At 36.0% G+C, this 20,608-nt stretch overlaps 1 protein-coding gene across 6 annotated transcripts; it reads left to right on the top strand.

Annotated features, from left to right (window-relative positions):
- The first annotated feature begins 9,549 nt into the window (after positions 1 to 9,549).
- LOC120194658 (jacalin-related lectin 3-like) lies at positions 9,550 to 16,978 on the top strand. 6 transcript variants are annotated; one of them, XM_039196907.1, is made up of 7 exons: positions 9,554 to 11,512; positions 14,540 to 14,740; positions 14,988 to 15,455; positions 15,531 to 15,770; positions 15,851 to 16,219; positions 16,299 to 16,517; positions 16,601 to 16,978. In XM_039196907.1, the coding sequence occupies exons 1-7, from the start codon at positions 9,608 to 9,610 to the stop codon at positions 16,895 to 16,897; spliced, it is 3,699 nt and encodes a 1,232-aa protein (XP_039052838.1). In that variant the 5' UTR covers positions 9,554 to 9,607; the 3' UTR covers positions 16,898 to 16,978. The 6 variants fall into 6 exon arrangements, 2 of the variants coding, with proteins under 2 accessions (XP_039052838.1, XP_039052837.1); XM_039196906.1 differs by lacking the exon at positions 9,554 to 11,512 and adding an exon at positions 14,054 to 14,443 and having other exon boundaries at positions 14,531 to 14,740; XR_005522992.1 differs by lacking the exons at positions 14,540 to 14,740; positions 14,988 to 15,455; positions 15,531 to 15,770; ... (1 more) ...; positions 16,299 to 16,517; positions 16,601 to 16,978 and adding exons at positions 12,516 to 12,700; positions 12,818 to 12,935; positions 14,054 to 14,440 and having other exon boundaries at positions 9,550 to 12,395.
- Positions 16,979 to 20,608: the final 3,630 nt, after the last annotated feature.

Genomic DNA, 20,608 nt, shown 5'->3' with positions numbered 1-20,608 from the left:
GTTAACTTTGTCAAATAATTTCATATAATTATTTATAAAATTAATTTGAGTTAAAAATATATACATGATATTATTAAAAAAATTAAAATTATTACTTCTTTTTTTAACTTTGTTTCACTTCTTCTGTCATTTTGTTAATATATAAGTTAAATTCCGCGACATACGTTAAAGCATTTGTTTTAGCCTAGTGAAGGGGTAGTGTGGTTTATAACTTGTTTAAAACAAGCTCGATTCCCAAACCCATTGCACTTCTCTTGCTAATTTTCCATCCAATGGTGACACAAAATAATTAAATTTAAAAATATCTTCCATTCATGTTGTGACATGTGTCATAACTGATTAGATGGTTAATTTTATTTTAATTTATTAAATTGGGATCATATTGATTGATAGAATGAGATGACTATCCAGTTCAGTTAGTAGAGTACAAGGTTCTTAACCTTAAAGTCGTGGGATCAAGTCCCACGGAGGGTATTTCATAATTCAGAGATCTTCTACGGAAGCTGCTCTCAACCTGGTGTTGGGGACAACCTACTATCTTACCTCCCCCTTACCCCATTACATATGAGAACAAGGGATAACCATTTTATTGATTGATAGAATATATAAGTAAGAGTGACCAAATATGTAATTATACCAAATTTAGTAGTTGTCACGTCAATACTTCCGACGGCAAATGGCCTGATTGAATGCATTCAAATAATTACGTAGTCCTATTGATAAGAATTTAAAAATTGTAGTCAAAATAAAAAGAGATTATAATTGGATGGTCACTGATATAGTTTACCCTTTCGTAAATGAAATCCACAGTAGCTACACAGTCCAAATCTTAAAATCCGATTAAACTAAGGATTCTTAATGGTTTTGTTTTCCTAGTTCGAAGATAATTATACATATTAATTGCATGCTGAACTGCAGAATAAAGAAAAGATGTTGACTTCTGCTTTACTCCATCCCGATGTTCTCTATGTTTTCTCCCGTTTCTTCTCTTAAAGAAGAATATTGCCCCCCCCCCCCCCCCCAAAAAAAAAACGCTTGGCTTAGAACACAAGATAATTAATTAATGTTTTAGATTAAAATCTGGCAATGTGGATTGGTTGGGAATGGTCACCTTCCTTGGCTGGCCCATGTGCACCATCCCTTGTGCAATTTTATATAGTTTTACAGAAATTAAATCCAATCGCATTTTACTTCTGTCGTCTCCATATAAAATTAAAGAGATCTAAGGTTAGCCGCCAACATTACCCTGAGACATCGGATCCTCTGTTTTGGATGGGTTCCAAGTTCAAACCCCATATTAGCTGAACTAATACCTAATATGGGTCCTCTCATTTACCTAATATTTGTAATTTCGTGTATGGTTGGTGCATGCATTACTCCTCACCTAAATTAATTAAAGTAGCAGTTAATGAACGATCATATGCAACCCCATGCCTTTTTCCCCTTCACAATTATTGCCTTAAATTTTAGGATTAACTACGTAAATGATCACTTATGTTTTTGTTTTGTCCACTTTTAGTCACTAATTGCAAAAAACATAAGATATGGTCACTTTCGTTTTTATTTAATTAAGATGTGGTCACTCTAAGTTAATTGTCATTAACAACAGTTAAATATTTTGATATAATCACACGTTTGGTCCATGTTATTTATATATTTTCTCAATTTATTCATATTTTTATTAAATTAAAATAAATGATATCACCCAGTTTAGGACTACTAGCCTCTACACAATTCCATATAAAGTTATCACAGAGCTTTTGGTGAACGAGCTGAAGCCTTTGCTGCCGAACTGAGTGTGGAGGAATCAAGTCAGTTTTGTTTCTAAGAGAAATATAACTGATAATATTATTTTGGCCCAAGAGGTGATCCACTCGATTAGAATTAAAACCGGGAAGAAAACGTGGATGTCGATAAAAGTGGATCTTTGGAAAGTGTATGATTGCCTTAAGTGGGGGTTCATTAAAGAGACTCTTCAGGAGATCGGACTTCCTTACATTTTCATTCGATGAATCATGTTATGTATTACCACCGTCTCCACACAGGTTTTATGGAATGGTAATGTGTCTGAGGAGTTTAAATTGACTCATGGAATTCGATAGGGTGATCATCTCCCTCTCTACATATTTGTACTTTGCATAGAGAGATTATCTCATACGATTAATAGGCGAGTTAACTCTGGGGATTAGAAGCAAGTCTATCTATCGAAGCATGGTCCAGTCATCTCTCATTTTTTTTTACGGATGTATTAGTCTTTTTTGCCAAAGGATCAACGGAACAAGTTGTGGTGGTTAAAGATATCATAGAACACTTTTGTGTGCGTTCGGGCAATCGACAGGCCCGTCTTGTAAATTTTGGTAGCCCTATGCATAACAGTAAAATAAGCATTTTAAAACTAAAATATTATTTAATGTGGGCCTTGGACTTGAAAATTCTTGGGTCAAACATCCTAAATACACATATATACAAAAGACTTAAAAAAATTTAGAGGTCCTTACAAAAATTAGGCCATGTGCGGTTGGGCAGCCTGCACAGGCCCAAAACCAGCCCTGGCCATCGAGTTAGTATTGTGAAGACTAAAATTCATTTTTATAAGAATTACGATGTCGAGGCAAAGCGTTCGATAGCTCAAAGTTTTGGTTTTGAGGTGTTTCGAATCTTAGTAAGTATTTGGGAGTTCCTCTCCTGCATGGGCGTGTGACTAAAGGAACTTACCAATATTTGATTGAGAAAGTTGATAGGCACCTGTCGGGTTGGGTGGCAAAAAAATTATCTTTGGCAGGTCGAATTACTCTAGCCAAAGCAATTCTTCAGACAATACCTTATTATGCTATGCAGCCCACTCTACTTCCTAAAGGAATTTGTGACATTTTGGAGAAGCTAATACGACAATTTATATGGGGCGTGAGTTCCAAATTTAGGAAAATTTCTTCGGTTAACTGGGGAACGATGCAACTACCAATTGATGAAGGCGGGTTGGGTTTTAAGGATCTTGAACGACAGAATCATGCTTTCCTTATGAAGATTGGGATGCAACTTATTGATGGCACATATAAGATTTGGATACATGTGATTAAGGGTAAATATAAATGGAATGAGGTTATGCAAGTGGATATCCGGAGGCTACGCTGCTCGTGGTTCTGGAGGAGCTTATGCTATATTTGGGACAAAATTCGACAAAATGTAATTTGGAATATTTGGGATAGAGTTAAGACTGATTTTTGGAGAGATATTTGGCTGAAGGATACGGGGCCTTTGGTGGATCATTGCTTACTGTCTGGAGTACCGCAGCCTTTGTCGGTGTGTATGTTAGTCACGGTATCAGGGGACTGGGATTGGTGTAAGTTGAGATCACTTGTTCCTGAGTGGATATGAAATCATATAGCTACTATTCACCCATCACGAATGAATGTGGGTATAGACTTGCTGGGGTGGATAAGGGAACCAACTCACGTTTTTAGGGTTTGATCCACCTATCGAGCGCTATCATCATCGGAGAGCGGTCGAAGTGACTTGTCGTGGAGACATATTTGGAAGCTAAATGTGCCACAGCGAGGGAAATCTTTCCTTTGGTTAGTGCTCAATGGTAAGTTGTTAACTAATGTGGAGTGTTATCGTCTATGAACTGGAGATACTCGATTTGTCAGGATGATGATAAGGATATCGACCGTCGTTGCCCGTTTACTCAAAATGTTTGGCAAAGGTTGATTGTTGAAGATAAATTCAACCTTTTTCTTTCTATACCACACGAGGTGTGGTTCTTAATGAATATTAAAGGTAAAGGTAATTTCTCCTTTGCTCATAATGATTGGAATATCCTTTTTGCCATTGTTTGTTGGAACTTGTGGAAATGTCGATGTAGTTAGATTTTTCAACCTGATTTTTTTAGAATGAGAACTTTCTGGTGAGGTATTTTAGATTTAGGAATAAGATCATAGCGTGTGGTGATGGGCAGTTGCTTGATAATGCTCATGATCGAACCAGTGAGGGGTGGACTCGACCTCATTTAGGTTGGATTAAAGTAAACACCGATGGAACAATTGGGGGAACACCAAAGATGGCCTAGTTGGAGGTATTTTACGTGATAATAAGGGGGTTTGGATTATAGGTTTTGGCCGAAGCTTAGGTGTATGTACCGTTCTTGTGGGTGATTCATGATTCATTGATCCATGCATGGAATCTTGGCTTTAGAAAGGTGGAACTTGAAATGGATTGTGCTCAAGCTGTGGAAATTCTTCATGATGATCGGCGGGATAATGAAACTTGGGTAGATGTCAGTATGATTCGAGCTATGGTGAGAAGAAGTTGGGTTGTACGCATTAACCACGTTAAGCGAGAGGTTAATCGTGCGACTGACAAACTGGAAGCTTTGGTTAGGAGACAGATAATCAGATCAATGATATTTCCTGAGCCACCACGTGAGGTAGCACTACTGTTAAAGAAGGATCAGGCGATGGCTGTTTAAACCAGGCTGTTGATTTTGTTGTATTACCAAAAAATATTTTTTAAAAAAATTAGAGTGTTAATGTGAAATAATTTAAGAAAATAAGAATATAGAATATTATGGTGTCAAAAATTAAAAATTAGAATTTTAGAATGTTATAATGAAATAATTTGAGAATTATGAATAAAAATTTAATATAAAATAAAAATGAAAAATATATAATAAATCGGATAACGGGTCAACGAATACCCGTTAAACCAACATTTTGTGACCTAGGCTCAACATAGAAACCAGAAAAAATAGCACCTGAAAAATCCGGTAATTTTATTATAAAAACCTGTATTTTTAACTGGGTCGGCGAGTCTATGGACCGAATCAATCGGGTCGAGTATTTTTGAACACACCTAAGTGACATGACATGTGATATCATTCGATTGGATAATTAAATTTATTTTAATTTTGTAGACACCCATTTTTTTATTGGGATTAAAATATATATTATATTTATTATTATATACTATAATATATTAAATTATTATTATTATTATTATTATTATTAATTAGTTTATTTATATTTTGCAGAACCATAAAATAAAGCCCAACAGATTATAAATCCAAGCATCCCATGAAGCAGATGGAGACCCGATCCAGACCCAATAACCCAAAATCTGACCCAACTTGAAACCCTAAATAAATTAAAATTTCAACACATCATCTGCTGCGTCGCCGTCAGAGTCAATTTGCACAAATCATCTACAATGACAGATCACCTGTTTCAATCAAACAAAAGCAAAATTAATCATTTCACCTAAACACATCAAAATCTCACCAAATGCGTAGAAAATGAGCATGCAATGACAAGAGGATTTGGTATTGAGAAGAGAAATAAAAAGGAAGAAGAAAACAGATAATAGGGGAGGAGGAGAACCATCAAGGATTCGAGGAGAAAACGGATTCAACACAGAGGGGGGAAAATACGAACAGAAGGGGGATTAGCAAGCAAGAAAGGAAAAACAATTGTAACAAAAGGGGTTTTTTTTTCTTCAACAGACAAAAGATGCAAAACAAATTGTAACGGGTGGAGAAATAATTTGTAGAGGAGAAATTTTCTGCTACCTTATTCAAAACAAGAAAACAGTGTACAAAGGAGGTTTTTTCCTCTCATTCGAAGATCAATGAAAACACAGTAGCTCTCTCTTTTCAACGAGCCAAAGCAATACAAAGCCAAATCATTCATACAAGGTTTTCTCTTCATTATTATTTACAGTAGCATTTTGTTTATTCGTTTGAATGATTTTCAAATTAGATGCCAAATACAAGATAAAAATAAAGAATAAAAAGGGTTTAGAAATCTACCTGGGTCGTGCGAAATCATATGGGGTCTTGTTAACTCTGTTTGGTCGTCTTTTGGATTCCATGTTTAAAAAAAAAAGAATTTAGGTTGGCCAGTAAATAAAAATCTGAATCAAATCAGAAAGGGAAATCAAATTTTACCTGCTATAAGATTTCACACCGTGTATAAAGCAAAGTCGGGGTTGCGTTCTTAGGTTTCCAAAAGCGTTTCATATTGTTCTCTTGTTTCAGTTTGGATCTAGGAGATTAGATTCTTTTCCATAGACCTTCTTCATCAGTGTTAGGATCAAAGCGACGAGAGTTTTAGGAAGACTAAGTCCTTAGTTTATTGATTCTAGGTCTCAATTTAGTGATTAGAGAGCAAAACGGAGAGAAAAATGAGATAGGGTTTGGGATCTCAGTCGATTGAGGAACAAAAAAAAAATAAAGAGAGCGGCGCTGATGTTTTTAGCCAAGGGTTGTATGCTATAAGTCAAATTTAAGTTAGTTGGGTAAAATGACAGTGTTTAGCCTTGGATGAATACAAGTGGGGTGAGTGGAATGATTACATGTGAATCCATTAAATTAGGTTACTGGAAGTAGGTTTAGTTTTGTTTTTTTAAGTAATAAATTTTATATTATTTTAATATATGATGCATTTTTTTACATGTACATAATTTTCTATATTAAAAGGTCATAATTGTCGGATAATTTTGTATATTATTTGTTAATTCGATGATTATTTTTATTTATTAATTTTGTATGTATTACATAATTGAATTAAGGGTAATACTTTTTTAATTTAAAATCGTTTTAAGTAGGTTGTCTTAACTTATTCGAGATCCGCTTTTAACGAATTTAAAATAAAAGTGTATCCCATTAGTGGTACCTAAAATATTAATTCATCACTTTAAAATTTGGTAATGGAAGAAAAAATGTTGGGCTATTTAAATTTATCGAGAAAAGGTTGTTATAACTATTTAAGATCTGATCTTGATATTTTTAAATAATCGAATATTTTTTATCTTTCTAAAGGCTGGATAATTTTAACTTAATCGATCTGTTTTTTATGGTGAAATTTGTATGTTGTTATTTTGTTGGGAATCAAAAATTAAATTAAATTTGAATTTATAAATTCATTACAAAGACATTAATTAAGCGACACAGTATCAATTTTGGGTGCTGTGGGGGTGCTAATTCTTTCCTACGCGTAACCGATTCCCGAACTTGTTTTAACCTAATCTTTGGTAAACGCAGACTAACTTTTTGTCTTAAAAATGATTTTTTTCTTAAAATTATTTTTAAAAGACATTTTTAGGTATTCGACCTAACCCAAAGGTCGATGGCGACTCTCTTCAGTTTATTTCAAATCACCTCATTTCCAAAAATTAAAATCGTAACCGTTTTCTAAACAATTAAACTATTGTCCTGCCGGAAAATTGTTACAACAAATTTATTAAAAATATGACTAAATTGAGAGAATATGTAAAAAACATGGATGAAATGTGTGATTATATAAAAATATTTATCTTCAGTTTACAGATATTAACTCGAGGTGATTAAATCTTAATTAAATAAAAACGAAAATGATCATATTTTATATTATTTGAAACCAGTGATTATAAATGGACAAAACACAAAAATAAATAAACATCCATGTAATTAACCCCAAATTTTAACATTTTCATCCGGTGGAAGATAGCCTACAGCGAAGTTTGACAGCGTTGATCAATCATTCATGTAATGTGATAACGAGTATGGCAAATTAAGAGGAGGCGGGGGATGTTCTGAGGAACTTGGAACCTTCTTTTGAAAAAATAAAAATAAAATAAAAATTGCTACTTTATGTACTTGTGGAGGAGCACCGTTAATGGGCCGTTTGTTTGCTTCCAAATTTCAAGGTGTTTTTCTTCTTCTGAAAGTACGTAGTATTGTGTGCCGCTAGATCTCCGTTCCGTTTGCGTCGGTGCAAGCAACGTGTTCAAATTTCAATAGAAACATGCTCGTCCAGTTTCTCTAATGAATTGAAATATTTGTCCGCTTCGATAATCGCAAATCCAACTACCATTTTCACATCTTCGGCTCACATGAAGTCAGCTTGAATGTATTGCCCTCTTTTCTCACTCTTTGTGGCTAAAAACTCAGATCTCGAGTCGACTCATCATGTCATTTCTGAAGGTTTCATTAATCTTTGAGTTATTACTTAAGTAACCAACTATAACATCATTAAATTAAACTTAATGTAGTAGTTAGCATCGGCTTAGTCCAACTCTATACCTTTTAAATGACCTATATGCCAAAGTCATACCATACACACATGGCTATTAATGTCCATCATACGTTTGGTTGTTGCTTTAATTAATTACCTTGGTGAAGCCTGGCTAGCAAATGAGCTGTGTTGCCGTTAAATTCTACCATTCGATTACACTAAATATGATGCGTTACAGTAATATGACAAATAAATTAGTTAGAACATATTAGAAATTTTTTATATTTGCTGGTAGTGATAAATGGTTTGTGTAGACCGTTCACAGTTTATCTCTTTTAATTTGGACGAAAAATTATAGTAGATGATTATACAACAGTTAATTAGACAATGTCAATGTAAAACAATTAGTGAAGATGATTTGGGAGTCAAACCTACTTGAGGTGCATAAATGTTTATATTTTAACCGATATGCATGTTAGTGTTATGTTTAGGATTATAACACTTGGACATAAGACGATAAAATATATAAATGTAATAGTCAATTAGTAGATTTGACCTTGATAAATCTTCTAGGTTATCAAAGGTTTTATCCAATAGTGACAGAACTCTGTATAGTTCTAGGGGAGCCATTACCCCTAAATTTTTTTAATAACACATATATAGGGATATATACATATTTAAACCTTTAAATTTTGATTTATTTTGATTGTTCCAATTTTATTTTTAATTATAATTTTTTTTGAACTAGAATTCTGACTCCGTCCTTCGATGTTTTTTGGTCAGCCAAATTTTTTTTATAAGAGTCCTTTGAAAGTGATCGTAATAAGCGAATATAAGAGCTATATACATCGAGGCATTGTGTCTTCGAAAGTATAATAATATTATATTTAGTTTTCATATCATAAAAAGTAAAAAGAGATATTCTAATCAATATATTAAATCTAAAAATTCATTTTAGTCTAAGAAATTTTTTATAAAATAAGAAAAAATTAGTTAAATCCCTAATACAAAAATAACATTGAATTGAGTCCTTCATACATTATTAGTACTTACCTCAACGACTACATTATCATTTTTTCATATCAACTGTCATATCATTTACCTCATCGTTATGTAACGAGACATTAAGGTTTTTAATACAAAATAATTCAGTTAATTATCATTTTTAATTTAAAAAATAATTAAATTTTATGTTTAATTAAAAAAATTCTTGATTTTTTTCATTACTTTGAAGACCTAGCCTTGTTTTTGTACAAATTTTAAAAATGATGTTATGTAGGATTTGGGAAATGAAATATGTATAAATAGCTTGGGCTTATGGCTTAAGCCCTATACAGATGGGGTTTAAGCAGGCTTGAATTGGGCCCGTTTTATAGGTTTGAGAGGCCGTGTTTCCTTATCTGGTCCGACGTGGCAGCAGTACACCAAAAGCCATCTTCCACGTGGCTATAGTCTATTGGATATGAGTTGCGTTGGATTATACCCACTGCCCAGCAAGGCCATAGGCTTCCCCTTCCATACACCTCTGCGAATTTCCATCTTTCAATCCATCCCGTTATCTTATATGCACTTGGAAGAGAATGAAAATTTAAGAGAAATTATTTAGAAGTTAGTTTTAAGAAATGGAGAATCTGATGATTACTTGTATCTCAAAACCTCCTGTAAAAATCCCAACAAAACATGAAAACTTATCAGAATTTTCTCAAACTCCAACCAAACTCACCTTCTCTTACACAAAAAACACCAACTACCCAAAATTCACAGACAACCATTTAAAGTGCCTGGCACGAAAAGGCCGTCTAACCGAAGCTGTAACCGCTCTTGATTCAATTGCTCTCTCTGGGTCCGAGGTAAGACCCAATACCTTCATCGAATTACTTCAAGCATGCATCGATTTCGGCTCTCTTGAATTGGGTCGAAAAATCCATGCCCGGATCCATTTAGTTAAGGAAAGTGACCCCTTCGTTGAAACCAAACTTGTAAGCATGTATGCTAAATGCGGGTCCTTTGCTGATGCTCGTAATGTGTTTGATAAAATGAGCGAAAGGAATTTGTACACTTGGTCTACAATGATTGGTGCGTACACCAGAGAGTCGAGGTGGAAGAAAGTTGGGGAACTTTTCTTTTTGATGATGGAGGATGGTGTTTTGCCTGATGAATTTTTGTTTCCGAGAATTTTGCAAGCTTGTGCGAATTGTGGTGATGCTAGGACCGGAAGATTGCTACATTCTTTAGCAATCAGATTGGGGATGGTTGATTTTACACGTGTTAGTAATTCGATTTTAGCCGTATATGCAAAGTGTGGGGACTTGAGTTCTGCGAGGAGTTTTTTTGATTACATGAATGAGAGGGATGGAGTGACTTGGAATTCAATGTTATTAGCGTATTGTCAGAAGGGTGACAGTGATGAAGCTTATAGATTGTTCAATGGGATGTGGGGTGAAGGAATTGAACCTTGTATTGTTTCATGGAATATATTGATTAATAGTTATAATCAGTTAGGGCAATGTGATGTGGCTTTGGGATTGATGAAGGAGATGGAGAGTTCTAGAGTAAGTCCTGATGTCTTTACTTGGACCTCAATGATCTCAGGGCTTGCTCAAAATGGTAGGAGGTGGCATGCCTTGTTTTTGTTTAATGAGATGCTTTTGGCTGGGATCAAGCCTAATGGTGTTACTATCACAAGTGCAGTTTCAGCTTGTGCTTCCTTGAAAGTATTAAAGATGGGACTGGAAATTCATTCAACTGCCATTAGGATGGGCATAACTGAGAATGTGCTCGTTGGGAACTCCCTTATTGACATGTATGCTAAGTGTGGGGAACTGGAAGCTGCGAGGCGAGTCTTTGATGTGATTGAAGAAAAAGATATTTATACTTGGAATTCAATGATAGCAGGATATTGCCAATCTGGTTATTGTGGGAAGGCTTATGAACTCTTTATCAAAATGCAAGAGTCGGATGTGAAGCCTAATGTTATAACATGGAATACCATGATCTCAGGATACATACAGAATGGAGATGAAGATCGAGCCATGGATCTTTTTCAACTGATTGAACGGGATGGAGAGATCAGGAGAAACACAGCATCCTGGAATGCTCTTATTGCTGGTTTTGTGCAACTTGGGGCTATAGACAAGGCATTTGGAGTTTTTCGAAAAATGCAATCATGCTCCATTGGTCCAAATTCAGTAACTATATTGAGTATCTTGCCTGGTTGTGCGAATTTAATTGCCGCAAAAAAGGTGAAAGAGATCCATGGTTGTATTTTGCGTAGGAATTTAGAGTTTGTACTCTCTATTTCAAATTCTCTAATAGACTCTTATGCAAAGTCTGGTAATATTTTATATTCTAGAAACATATTTGATGGAATGCCAACTCAAGATATAATTTCCTGGAACTCAATAATAGGTGGTTATGTTTTACAAGGTTGTTCCGATGCTGCCCTGGATCTCTTCAACCAGATGGGAAAGTTGGGGCTTAAACCTAATAGAGGTACCTTTTTAAGTATTATCCTTGCACATGGTATTGCGAAAATGGTGGATGAGGGAAAGCACATTTTTTCTAGCATCATTGACAACTATGAGATTATACCAGCCATAGAACATTATTCAGCAATGGTAGAGTTCTATGGCCGCTCTGGTCGGCTTGGAGAAGCAATGGAGTTTATTGAAGACATGCCTATAGAGCCTGACTCCGCTGTTTGGACTTCCTTGCTAACTGCCTCTAGGATTCATACGGATATTGCTTTGGCTGTCCTTGCAGGGGAACAATTACTTGACTTGGAACCCGGAAATGTTGTGGTTAACCAATTAATGTTTCAGATATATAGCTTGTGCGGGAAATTGGATGACTCTTCAAAACTGAGAAAGCTTGGAAAAGAGCACACATTAAGAAGATCTCTTGGGCACAGCTGGATTGAAGTTAGAAATACAGTGCATAATTTTGTTACTGGTGATCGGTCTAAGCCATGCTCAGACCTTTTGTATTCATGGGTGAAAAACATTGCCATAGAAGTGAACATAGATGACCATCATGGTGGGTTTTTCATTGAGGAAGAAGAGGAGGAGGATACTGGTGGTGTTCATAGTGAAAAACTTGCTTTAGCTTTTGCCCTAATTGACTCACCTTCATCCCCTCAAAGTATAAGGATTGTTAAAAACACCAGAATGTGTAAGAACTGCCATTTAACTGCCAAGCATATTTCCTTTAAATTTGGGTGTGAGATATATCTAAGTGATACAAATTGCTTCCACCATTTTAAGAATGGACACTGTTCTTGCGGAGATTATTGGTAGAGTACGTATGCTGGATGCAGGAATGATTTGCATAGATTTGTCATCTCAAAATGCAAAGAAACTCTTCTGGAAACTACAGCACTCTTCTCTATGCTAGAGCACACATGTAAAATAGGTGCACTTACCATGACTTTTGATTTTTGACTTTGGCTTACGACATATGTTGAGAACTTTGTATATCATGTTTCTTTTTTTGAAAATTAATTTGTATATCATTATTTAATAATTAGTGCAGCTTTTCTGAGAAGCTTAAGCTGATGATTTGATGGGACGCTGGTCACTGGAGAATTAAATTTATTTACACGCGAGTGGCTGACGATGTGATATTCTTCTATCGCATCCAAGTCCTGCATTTGACAGGGAAGGTGTAGAGCATTTACAAGTATTTTTACCCTTTCGCCGGTATGCGTTGCATCTTTTGTATAGTCCTATTTATTGAATGAAACTTTCTGCAATGTTGAAATCCTTTTCGTGTTCTCGCTTATATGTCTTTGAAACCTACCGCATTTACCTAAAATTGAAGTGTTACTTTTGCAGAAGTTTCAGGAAGCCCTGCAAGAACTTCGAACTTTAAGTTCTAATTTAATTACTGCAGTGAAGAATGTCTGCTTTCTTTGGCTCTCGGCTAGAGCCACTTTGTATAAGATCGGAACAGGTACTTTGCCTTAATTTAGCTAATAATGCATTCCGAAGTGGGATTAAAGACACCTTGTTCTTTAAATGTCACTTGCAGTAGGCCTTGCCATTCTGCAGCGTCTACGGTCATAAAGCACACCATACCTTCCGCCCATGCTTATATCAACAAGAAATAATATCCTTAGGTCAGGGAAGGGTACTTGTCAATTTATTGTTGATTCTTGATTCAAACCTGGAAATTTCAATGCAATATGCTACCTGCATTTGGCTTTGAACTTCAGCTATCTTGTATGAAGATTCACTTTTAATCTTTTCCATTAAGAATGATGAATTTACAGTTCTAATTTCTTGAGTTTACGGAATAGCCGCCATTGAAAATATTAAATTTCCTAAACCTTAAACGGAAACCAGTATCAAAAAAATTTATTGCATCTTTTACCAGCTCATTTTACTCCCCTCCATTGGCTCATCAGATAACTGACGTATAATATACTTTCTAACACCAAAAATGTACTCTCGTCTATGGCCTTCCTATGCAGAAGTCTAGAGATGAACATTTTCCTCCCATTCCCAAAGAAAAATATTCCAAGAATGTTTTGCTGCTGTGGAGATAAGAAAGTAAACCCTGATAGATTTGGAATGTGATAAAAGAGTGATTGTTTGAGGCTATACGTACCATATTCGCTGGAAATACCATCTGGCAGAAGATGATGGGGCAAACAAACTTTATCAACGATGACCAGTACACAGAAAATGCCTAGCTGATTAGCCTCATTTCTAAAACCACTTCCAAAAAAAATTAAAGGTTTTTTTTGTTGCTTAAAATCACTGTCAGAATTGCTGACAGTTCGGTCATATCGCCTTCATTTCCATTGTTGGAAGCTCCCAAGTTTAAGCATAATTCGATCTTTTGAAAATGAAAGGGAAAATATCAGAAAATTATATATATATAAAAAAAAATCAGTGACTTGGGTACCATTGTTTAAAAAGGCACAAATGCTCTGCTTAACCATTAACGAGGAGCAGCCAACATGCGTAGCTGAGGTAATTCAGTGAAGGATGTTGACATGACTGAAAATAAAAGTTGTAAAAAAGGATAAAGTACTTGATAGCAGAAAAGCTCATCTTCAAATTCAGGGAATTAATGATTGATGATTCTACTCCATGGCAGTTTCGGAAGTATAACAACACAAAATCCTGACCGTCAGGAAAGGGTGGAACATTTCTAGGCAGAAGATAAAAGCTCTTTTCAACAAGGCACTGCTTTTGGTGCATCCGATTCCTTCCCTTTGAATTGTTTCCCTTCATAGTGGAAAACAGAATAAGCTTCTTTTGCAGTATACAAACTTCAAAATTGAAAATCATATTCGGTCGATATCATAATATTAACTCCACCCCACTCCCTCTTTTTCTGCTTATAAATACAAATCGGGTATCTCCCAGTCACTTATTCAGTGCCGCTCTAAACCAACCACTTCCGCCAGTTCTCGCCAATTAATCAGCCAAGTCTTTGCTCCTTGAGAAATGGTAATCGACAATTGTTTGGTTTTACTATTTGGGTTTTAATTTGTTGATTGATTTTCATGAGTAAAATCTCCTGGATGATGTTGGCAGAGTATTGAGGATGATCAAAAACCTGTAACAGTTGGACCATGGGGAGGCCAAGGTGGATCTTCTTGGGATGACGGAGTTTACTTCACGATAAGGCAATTGGTGATAGCTCATGGATCCGGCGTTGATTCCATCCAGATTGAATATGATAATAAAGGGAACTCTCTTTGGTCAAAGAAGCATGGAGGAAATGGAGGCTCTAAGACAGATAAGGTTAATATCAAATGTCACATTAAAAAGTATTTTCCCCCAAGTTTAGTGTGTTTTAGGTTAATTGTCACGCATGTCATCTCAAGCTTAGGTTGATTGGAAAAGCTATGGTGGAGAATCTTAAAATGCATAGAATTCATTAAAATTCTGTTTCGAGGTTCAGCATGAAGTGGCAGATCTTTCTCTTATGACCTGCTGTATAGTTGACTGTAAACTTCACTTAGCTGATGTTGATTGTTTGATATATTAGGTCAAACTTGATTTTCCAGATGAGTTTCTTACTTCAGTACATGGATACTATGGGAGCCTGAAGGAACGAGGACCAATTCTTGTTCGGTCGCTAACATTTCATAGCAACAAGAAAACGTATGGACCCTTTGGTATTGAACAAGGAACTGGTTTCTCAATGACCAAGGGCAAGATCGTTGGATTTCACGGCAGGAGTGGTTGGTATTTGGATGCAATTGGAGTGCATTCGAAGGCGATCCCGAACCTAAACCCTTCAAAGACTATGACTCATGCCGTAAGTTATGCTGCTGATGGAGCTGAAAAAAGTGGCTTTTCAGTGATCCAGGGAAGTGTCGGAGAAAGCTATGACATTGTTCTAGCTGTGAGGCAGAGGGATGGATTTGTGACTCCCCAGCCAAAGGAACTCAAAAGGCAAATTTCTAGTTCTAGTAGCTCCGACGATTCAAGTGATGTAGAAACTAAAAGCAAGGTAAGAAATATAAACTTGCTTTTGCCTTCATATGCGTGATGGCATAATTTCTTCTCATTCTTTTACATGTTCAAGGTTTCGTTTCGGAGTACTCCACAGAAACTTCCTCCAAAGTTACCGGAAGGAGTGTTAACTTATGGACCCTGGGGTGGCCAGGGTGGAGCCAAGTTTGATGATGGAACCTATACGGGTATAAGGCAAATCGTTTTGTCGCGTAATGTTGGGATTGTATCAATGAAGGTTTGCTATGATCGCGGGGGACAAGCAGTATGGGGAAGCAAACATGGGGGGACTGGAGGATTCAAAACAGAAAGGGTGAGCCTAGTGGCTTCTCTTTCGGAGTTCATATCAACATTACTATTTTTTTAATGGACTTTCTGTTGCATTATATGCAGATAATGTTTGATTATCCATTAGAAATTTTGACACACATCACCGGAACATTCGGGGCTTTAATGTACATGGGGCCTAACGTGATAAAGTCACTAACATTCCACACCAACAAAGGGAAACATGGGCCGTATGGAGATGAACAAGGACCTTCTTTCACTAACAAAATGAATGAAGGCAGGATTGTTGGATTCATAGGCAGAGAGGGTTTATTTCTGGATGCTATTGGTGTACATGTCATGGAAGGGAAAGTACCACCTCCAAAACCATCTTTTTCCCAAGCAATCATCCAAAGTGAAAAGACTATAGCTGAGATTGATAACTCTCCATGGTCTAATAAACTGGTTCTAGCAAGGAGAGGACCATCTGAAGAGGTAATTCATCATACATATTTTTCTTTGACTTTTATTTAAAATGAAATTTGTAATGTATATTTTCCATGAACTTTCTCAGGTTGCTTGTGGCGTGGTAAAAGAACCTTCACCATGCGGACCAGGTCCCTGGGGAGGGGATGGAGGGAGAGCATGGGATGATGGAGTGTATTCTGGGATTAAGCAAATATTTATTACCAAATCTGAAGCTATTTGCTCGATTCAAGTCGAGTATGATCGAAACGGACAATCTGTTTGGTCCATAAAACATGGAGGCCATGGAGGGACCATTACACATCGGGTAATAATGAGCATCTTCATAACCAAATTTCAACCTACTGGGGCTAATGTTTTTTGTGACTGACCGTAATCTTGAGTTTGCAGGTAAAATTGGATTACCCGCACGAGGTACTCATCTGTATATCTGGCTATTATGGCCCCGTAAATGATGAGGAGAAGTCGAAAGTCATAAGGTCGTTAACAATTTACACCAGCAGAGGGAAGTATGGTCCATTCGGTGAGGAGATAGGCACATATTTCACTTCGACAACTACGCAGGGGAAGGTGGTGGGCTTCCATGGGAGATGCAGCTCTTACTTGGATGCTATCGGAGTTCATATGCAGCACTGGCTGGGAAATCAAAGAGCCTCAAAGATGTCTCTCTTCAAAATGTTCAGTTGAATTCGCTGCTGCTCTTTTGGTTTACCATATGGTTAAGATGAGATTGGTGGCAAATAATGAATTATTACTATCTTGATTCAAGAAAAATAAATAAATTGCTCAATCCATTTCCAGTTCACTCTGCTCCTATATGCCTGAGGGATTGTTCTTGTACTCTCTATTCTAAGCTGATGAAATAAATGAAAGGGTATGCTCTATGTTTCGAATAATTATATTTTATGTCCACAAATACCTGCAATCGCATGTAACATATTCCTAGAACTTTTCTCAGTGGTCATTCGACGTTTGCCCTCTATCATCCGTATAGAAATGAATTGAAAATATTGACTGGATTATGATCTCAGAAGATTAATTTTAATTTGTCAGTATATCATATGCAAATTATGATGCATGTCCAAATAAAGCCATGACATCTTTACATTATAACTAACCTGTAATATTCCAAAATCCGGGTTAGTAGTTTGGGTCAACCGAAGACCTTTAAGTCAAGCTAATTAGACCTCTCAAGATAGTTGGACCAAGTTATATAGGTGTGGGGCCTAAGGTAGGCCCAAGAGATAAAGCTAAGAGATGGTTTTAAAGTGAGTTAATAGATGAAAGACCTAAAGTGTAGTTTACCTATTTTGTTGAAGCTAAAAACTTTCCCCCTCTTCTTATACCATTTCACGTAACCAAAATCCCCATAATATTTCACTCACTCTTCTTCTTCTTCCTTCCATTAGTTTCCATTTCTTCTTTCTTTCAAGAGCCAAGTTTCAAGCATTTCAATCTTAGATTTGTTTAGCCAAGGTAAGAATGTTTCTCTCTATCCTTCAAACTTTGTTTCAAGCTCCATTTTGTGAGTTTCAGAATTTGTTTTCAAAATGGGTTATTAGGAGTTTGAAAGGAACCTAGAGATTTAAGCTTGTTTTGAGTAATGTTAATTAGTATAGAGTGTTTTAACTTAGTTTCCAAGTTAAAGACAAGTTAGTAACCCCTAGTTTTGTTTTGATTAGCCAATAAGGTGGGTGAAGTTCTAAAGCAAAGGATAAAGGTAAGGTGATTCCCAGTTGAGTTGAGGGAGATTTTAGCAACCAAGGAGGCCAGTATCAACTATTACATACTCCTAGTGATCGTTAGAAATGAATTCTAGTTTGAGAGTAAGTTATGAAGCTTAGTGTTATATGTTAATGGTAGATTATATGTTTTATCTTATATTCATGATATAAAGCCTTATTTATGCTCCTTGTAAATACATAAGACTTTAAAAAATGTTTGGGGACCTCACTAGGGTCTTTGAGATTGAAATATAGCATTTTTTGTGTTTTATGACTTCTTCAGGTAAAGTATAGATACTATAGGGATAATATCAATACTTGTTCTTCATTTTGGGCAAATTCGTAAGTTTCTGGGCAAGAATATCGATGCTCTTTCAAGAGTATCGAAACTTTGGATCATAGTTTCGAAACTCCTAGAAAGTTTTGAAACTGGGCAGAATAGAATGCTTAAAAGTATCGATACTTATATAAAGTATCAAAACTTTTGCAGGAGTATCGATACTTTCAGTATGTTTTGGGCAAAAAGGTTAGTTTTTAAGGGAGTTAGACTCAAGGTACCCAACACTTCAGTATTTCCTCACATAAAACTTCAAGTGAGAACATTAATAATATTTAATTCAAACCTAGAAACGAGAATAAAGTAGGGTGAAATAAGACTAGCTTTGTTTGAATGCTCGATAGGGAAAACGACCAGGACACCCGAGTCCCTTTAGAAAAAGATAGCAGAGTCGAAAGTATAGATTCAGTGTGAATATCCTTAGGGAGTGTGCAAGGCACTTTAAGTTGACTAGTTTGGGCACAAGGTCCGACACTCAAAGAGTGAGCTAGTCAAGAGTGTGGTGTCCGATGTAGAGATTCTGAGGGCTACATTCTCGGTAGACTAGAGAGGTTTCGAGCACCGATATGCATAACCCTCAACCGCACCATGATGTCTACCATAGAATAGAGAGTGAGTATATGAGTATACTCACTAAAGCAGAACAGAACATACCAGTAAACCAGATAGCAATAGACCAGATAGTAGTAGACTTGATAGCTTGAGCATTTCAGTGACAAACTATCAATATGTATTTCTATGGGCAGGTCAGTAGATCGAGAATTCGAGGAGCAGTAAATAGATCAAGGTCCAGACCCAGTGCAGATTCAGAGAACGTCTCAGCAGTTTTTGAAGGGCATGTATATTTTATAAACCTGTTATATAAGAGTCGGTCTGTAATATTTTGATTGTAAATATTTATTTTTGGAGCTCCCCAATATAAAGTTTTAAATTATATTATTTCATGGATGTTTTATTTGTGGAAATTATCATTTTATAGTACAAGAAAAGAGTAAGGTGTTGGTCAACTATTTGGATGGTTCCGTGTGGCATCCTACATCGGTCGATTGTGTGTCATACTGGTCTAGAGTGTTACATAACCTTTCAAATCAATAATCAATGATGCTTACACGTGCTTAATATTTGAATAAAACATTGGGTAAAGGTGGAACCCAAGGAAAGATAATATGGGAGCCAACAACAGATCTCTCCTAAGCTTACACTACCACATTTCATTGAAGTTAATTTTCAAACATCAGCCATCACTAAATGCACATCTCATTATTCATATAAGGTTTGAAAGTAATGTTCTATCCACCAGCTCTGTTGTTTGGTCTATGTCTTGAAGCTAGACGGTATTCTAATTAGCTTTTGGGTCTTTGAACATCCTTTGCTGGTCAAAGGTCTTCACATGGACATTTCTGGTGAACTAGGAACTAATTTTGCTGATAATTGAGACAAAAGTGGAAAGAAAAAAAAAACTGGCATTGATGTATTGGAGTGGAGTTCGGGGTTGCAAGTTGCCGAAGCAAGGATGAAATGGACGAGTAAGGAATAAGGATTCACTAGACTCTAGAGCCTCATTTGCTGCAGTGTAGAGCCAAGTGAGTGGGTGCCAGATTACAATTTGCATGGTGTTTCTAAGGAATATTATGGATCAAATTAGAAACCTTATGAAAATGATTAAAGGGCCTATCTTCTCTAGATAGTGATGTAGCAACCATATCATTAGCTGGGAATAACGGAAAAAGATGGTGTTAGATATTATTCCTTTGGACTAAGCCATTTTTCTTGCAGGAGCTAGCACACCGCATTCAATTTTAACAGTTTCAGTTGGGTCTGCATGAGTCACAAGTCTCAAGGTTCAAATTAAGAAAATAAAATAATACAAACTGTTGGGTTTAGAGAAAGGCAGAATCATAGATTGTGACTATCATCCTTAATGTTCGGTTTGATCTTTCTGTAAGCAATCTTTTCAATTTCTAAGTGATTCATAAGGGTAGATAATGTCGGTAGTTATTGTTCAACTTGTTTGGTTATGCTTTCTGACATTCATGATTTGCAGCATGGTTGAATTATTTTCTCCCAAAAGTACCCATTCAAATGAATTAAGTTAGGTCCAACACCTATACACATCTATAGTACTTATTTCACTGTAGTCATATGTAAAGTATTCATGACATATCATAATCATACGTCAATCATCTATCAACTTGCTAAATCTGCAATGAATTCCTTGTATATGCTGAAGTTATTCAAGCCAACTTTTGGCTATTACCACTGTTTTCTAGCTAGTCCATGTGTTGGTTCTACAGTGTTTATTTAGTTTCCCGGGTAACATGCATCGATCGGATCAAT

Source organism: Hibiscus syriacus, unplaced genomic scaffold (assembly GCF_006381635.1).
Source record: "Hibiscus syriacus cultivar Baekdansim isolate YM2019G1 unplaced genomic scaffold, ASM638163v2 tig00117000_pilon, whole genome shotgun sequence".
Lineage (NCBI taxonomy): Eukaryota > Viridiplantae > Streptophyta > Magnoliopsida > Malvales > Malvaceae > Hibiscus > Hibiscus syriacus.
This window is presented reverse-complemented; position numbering and strand designations above follow the sequence as displayed.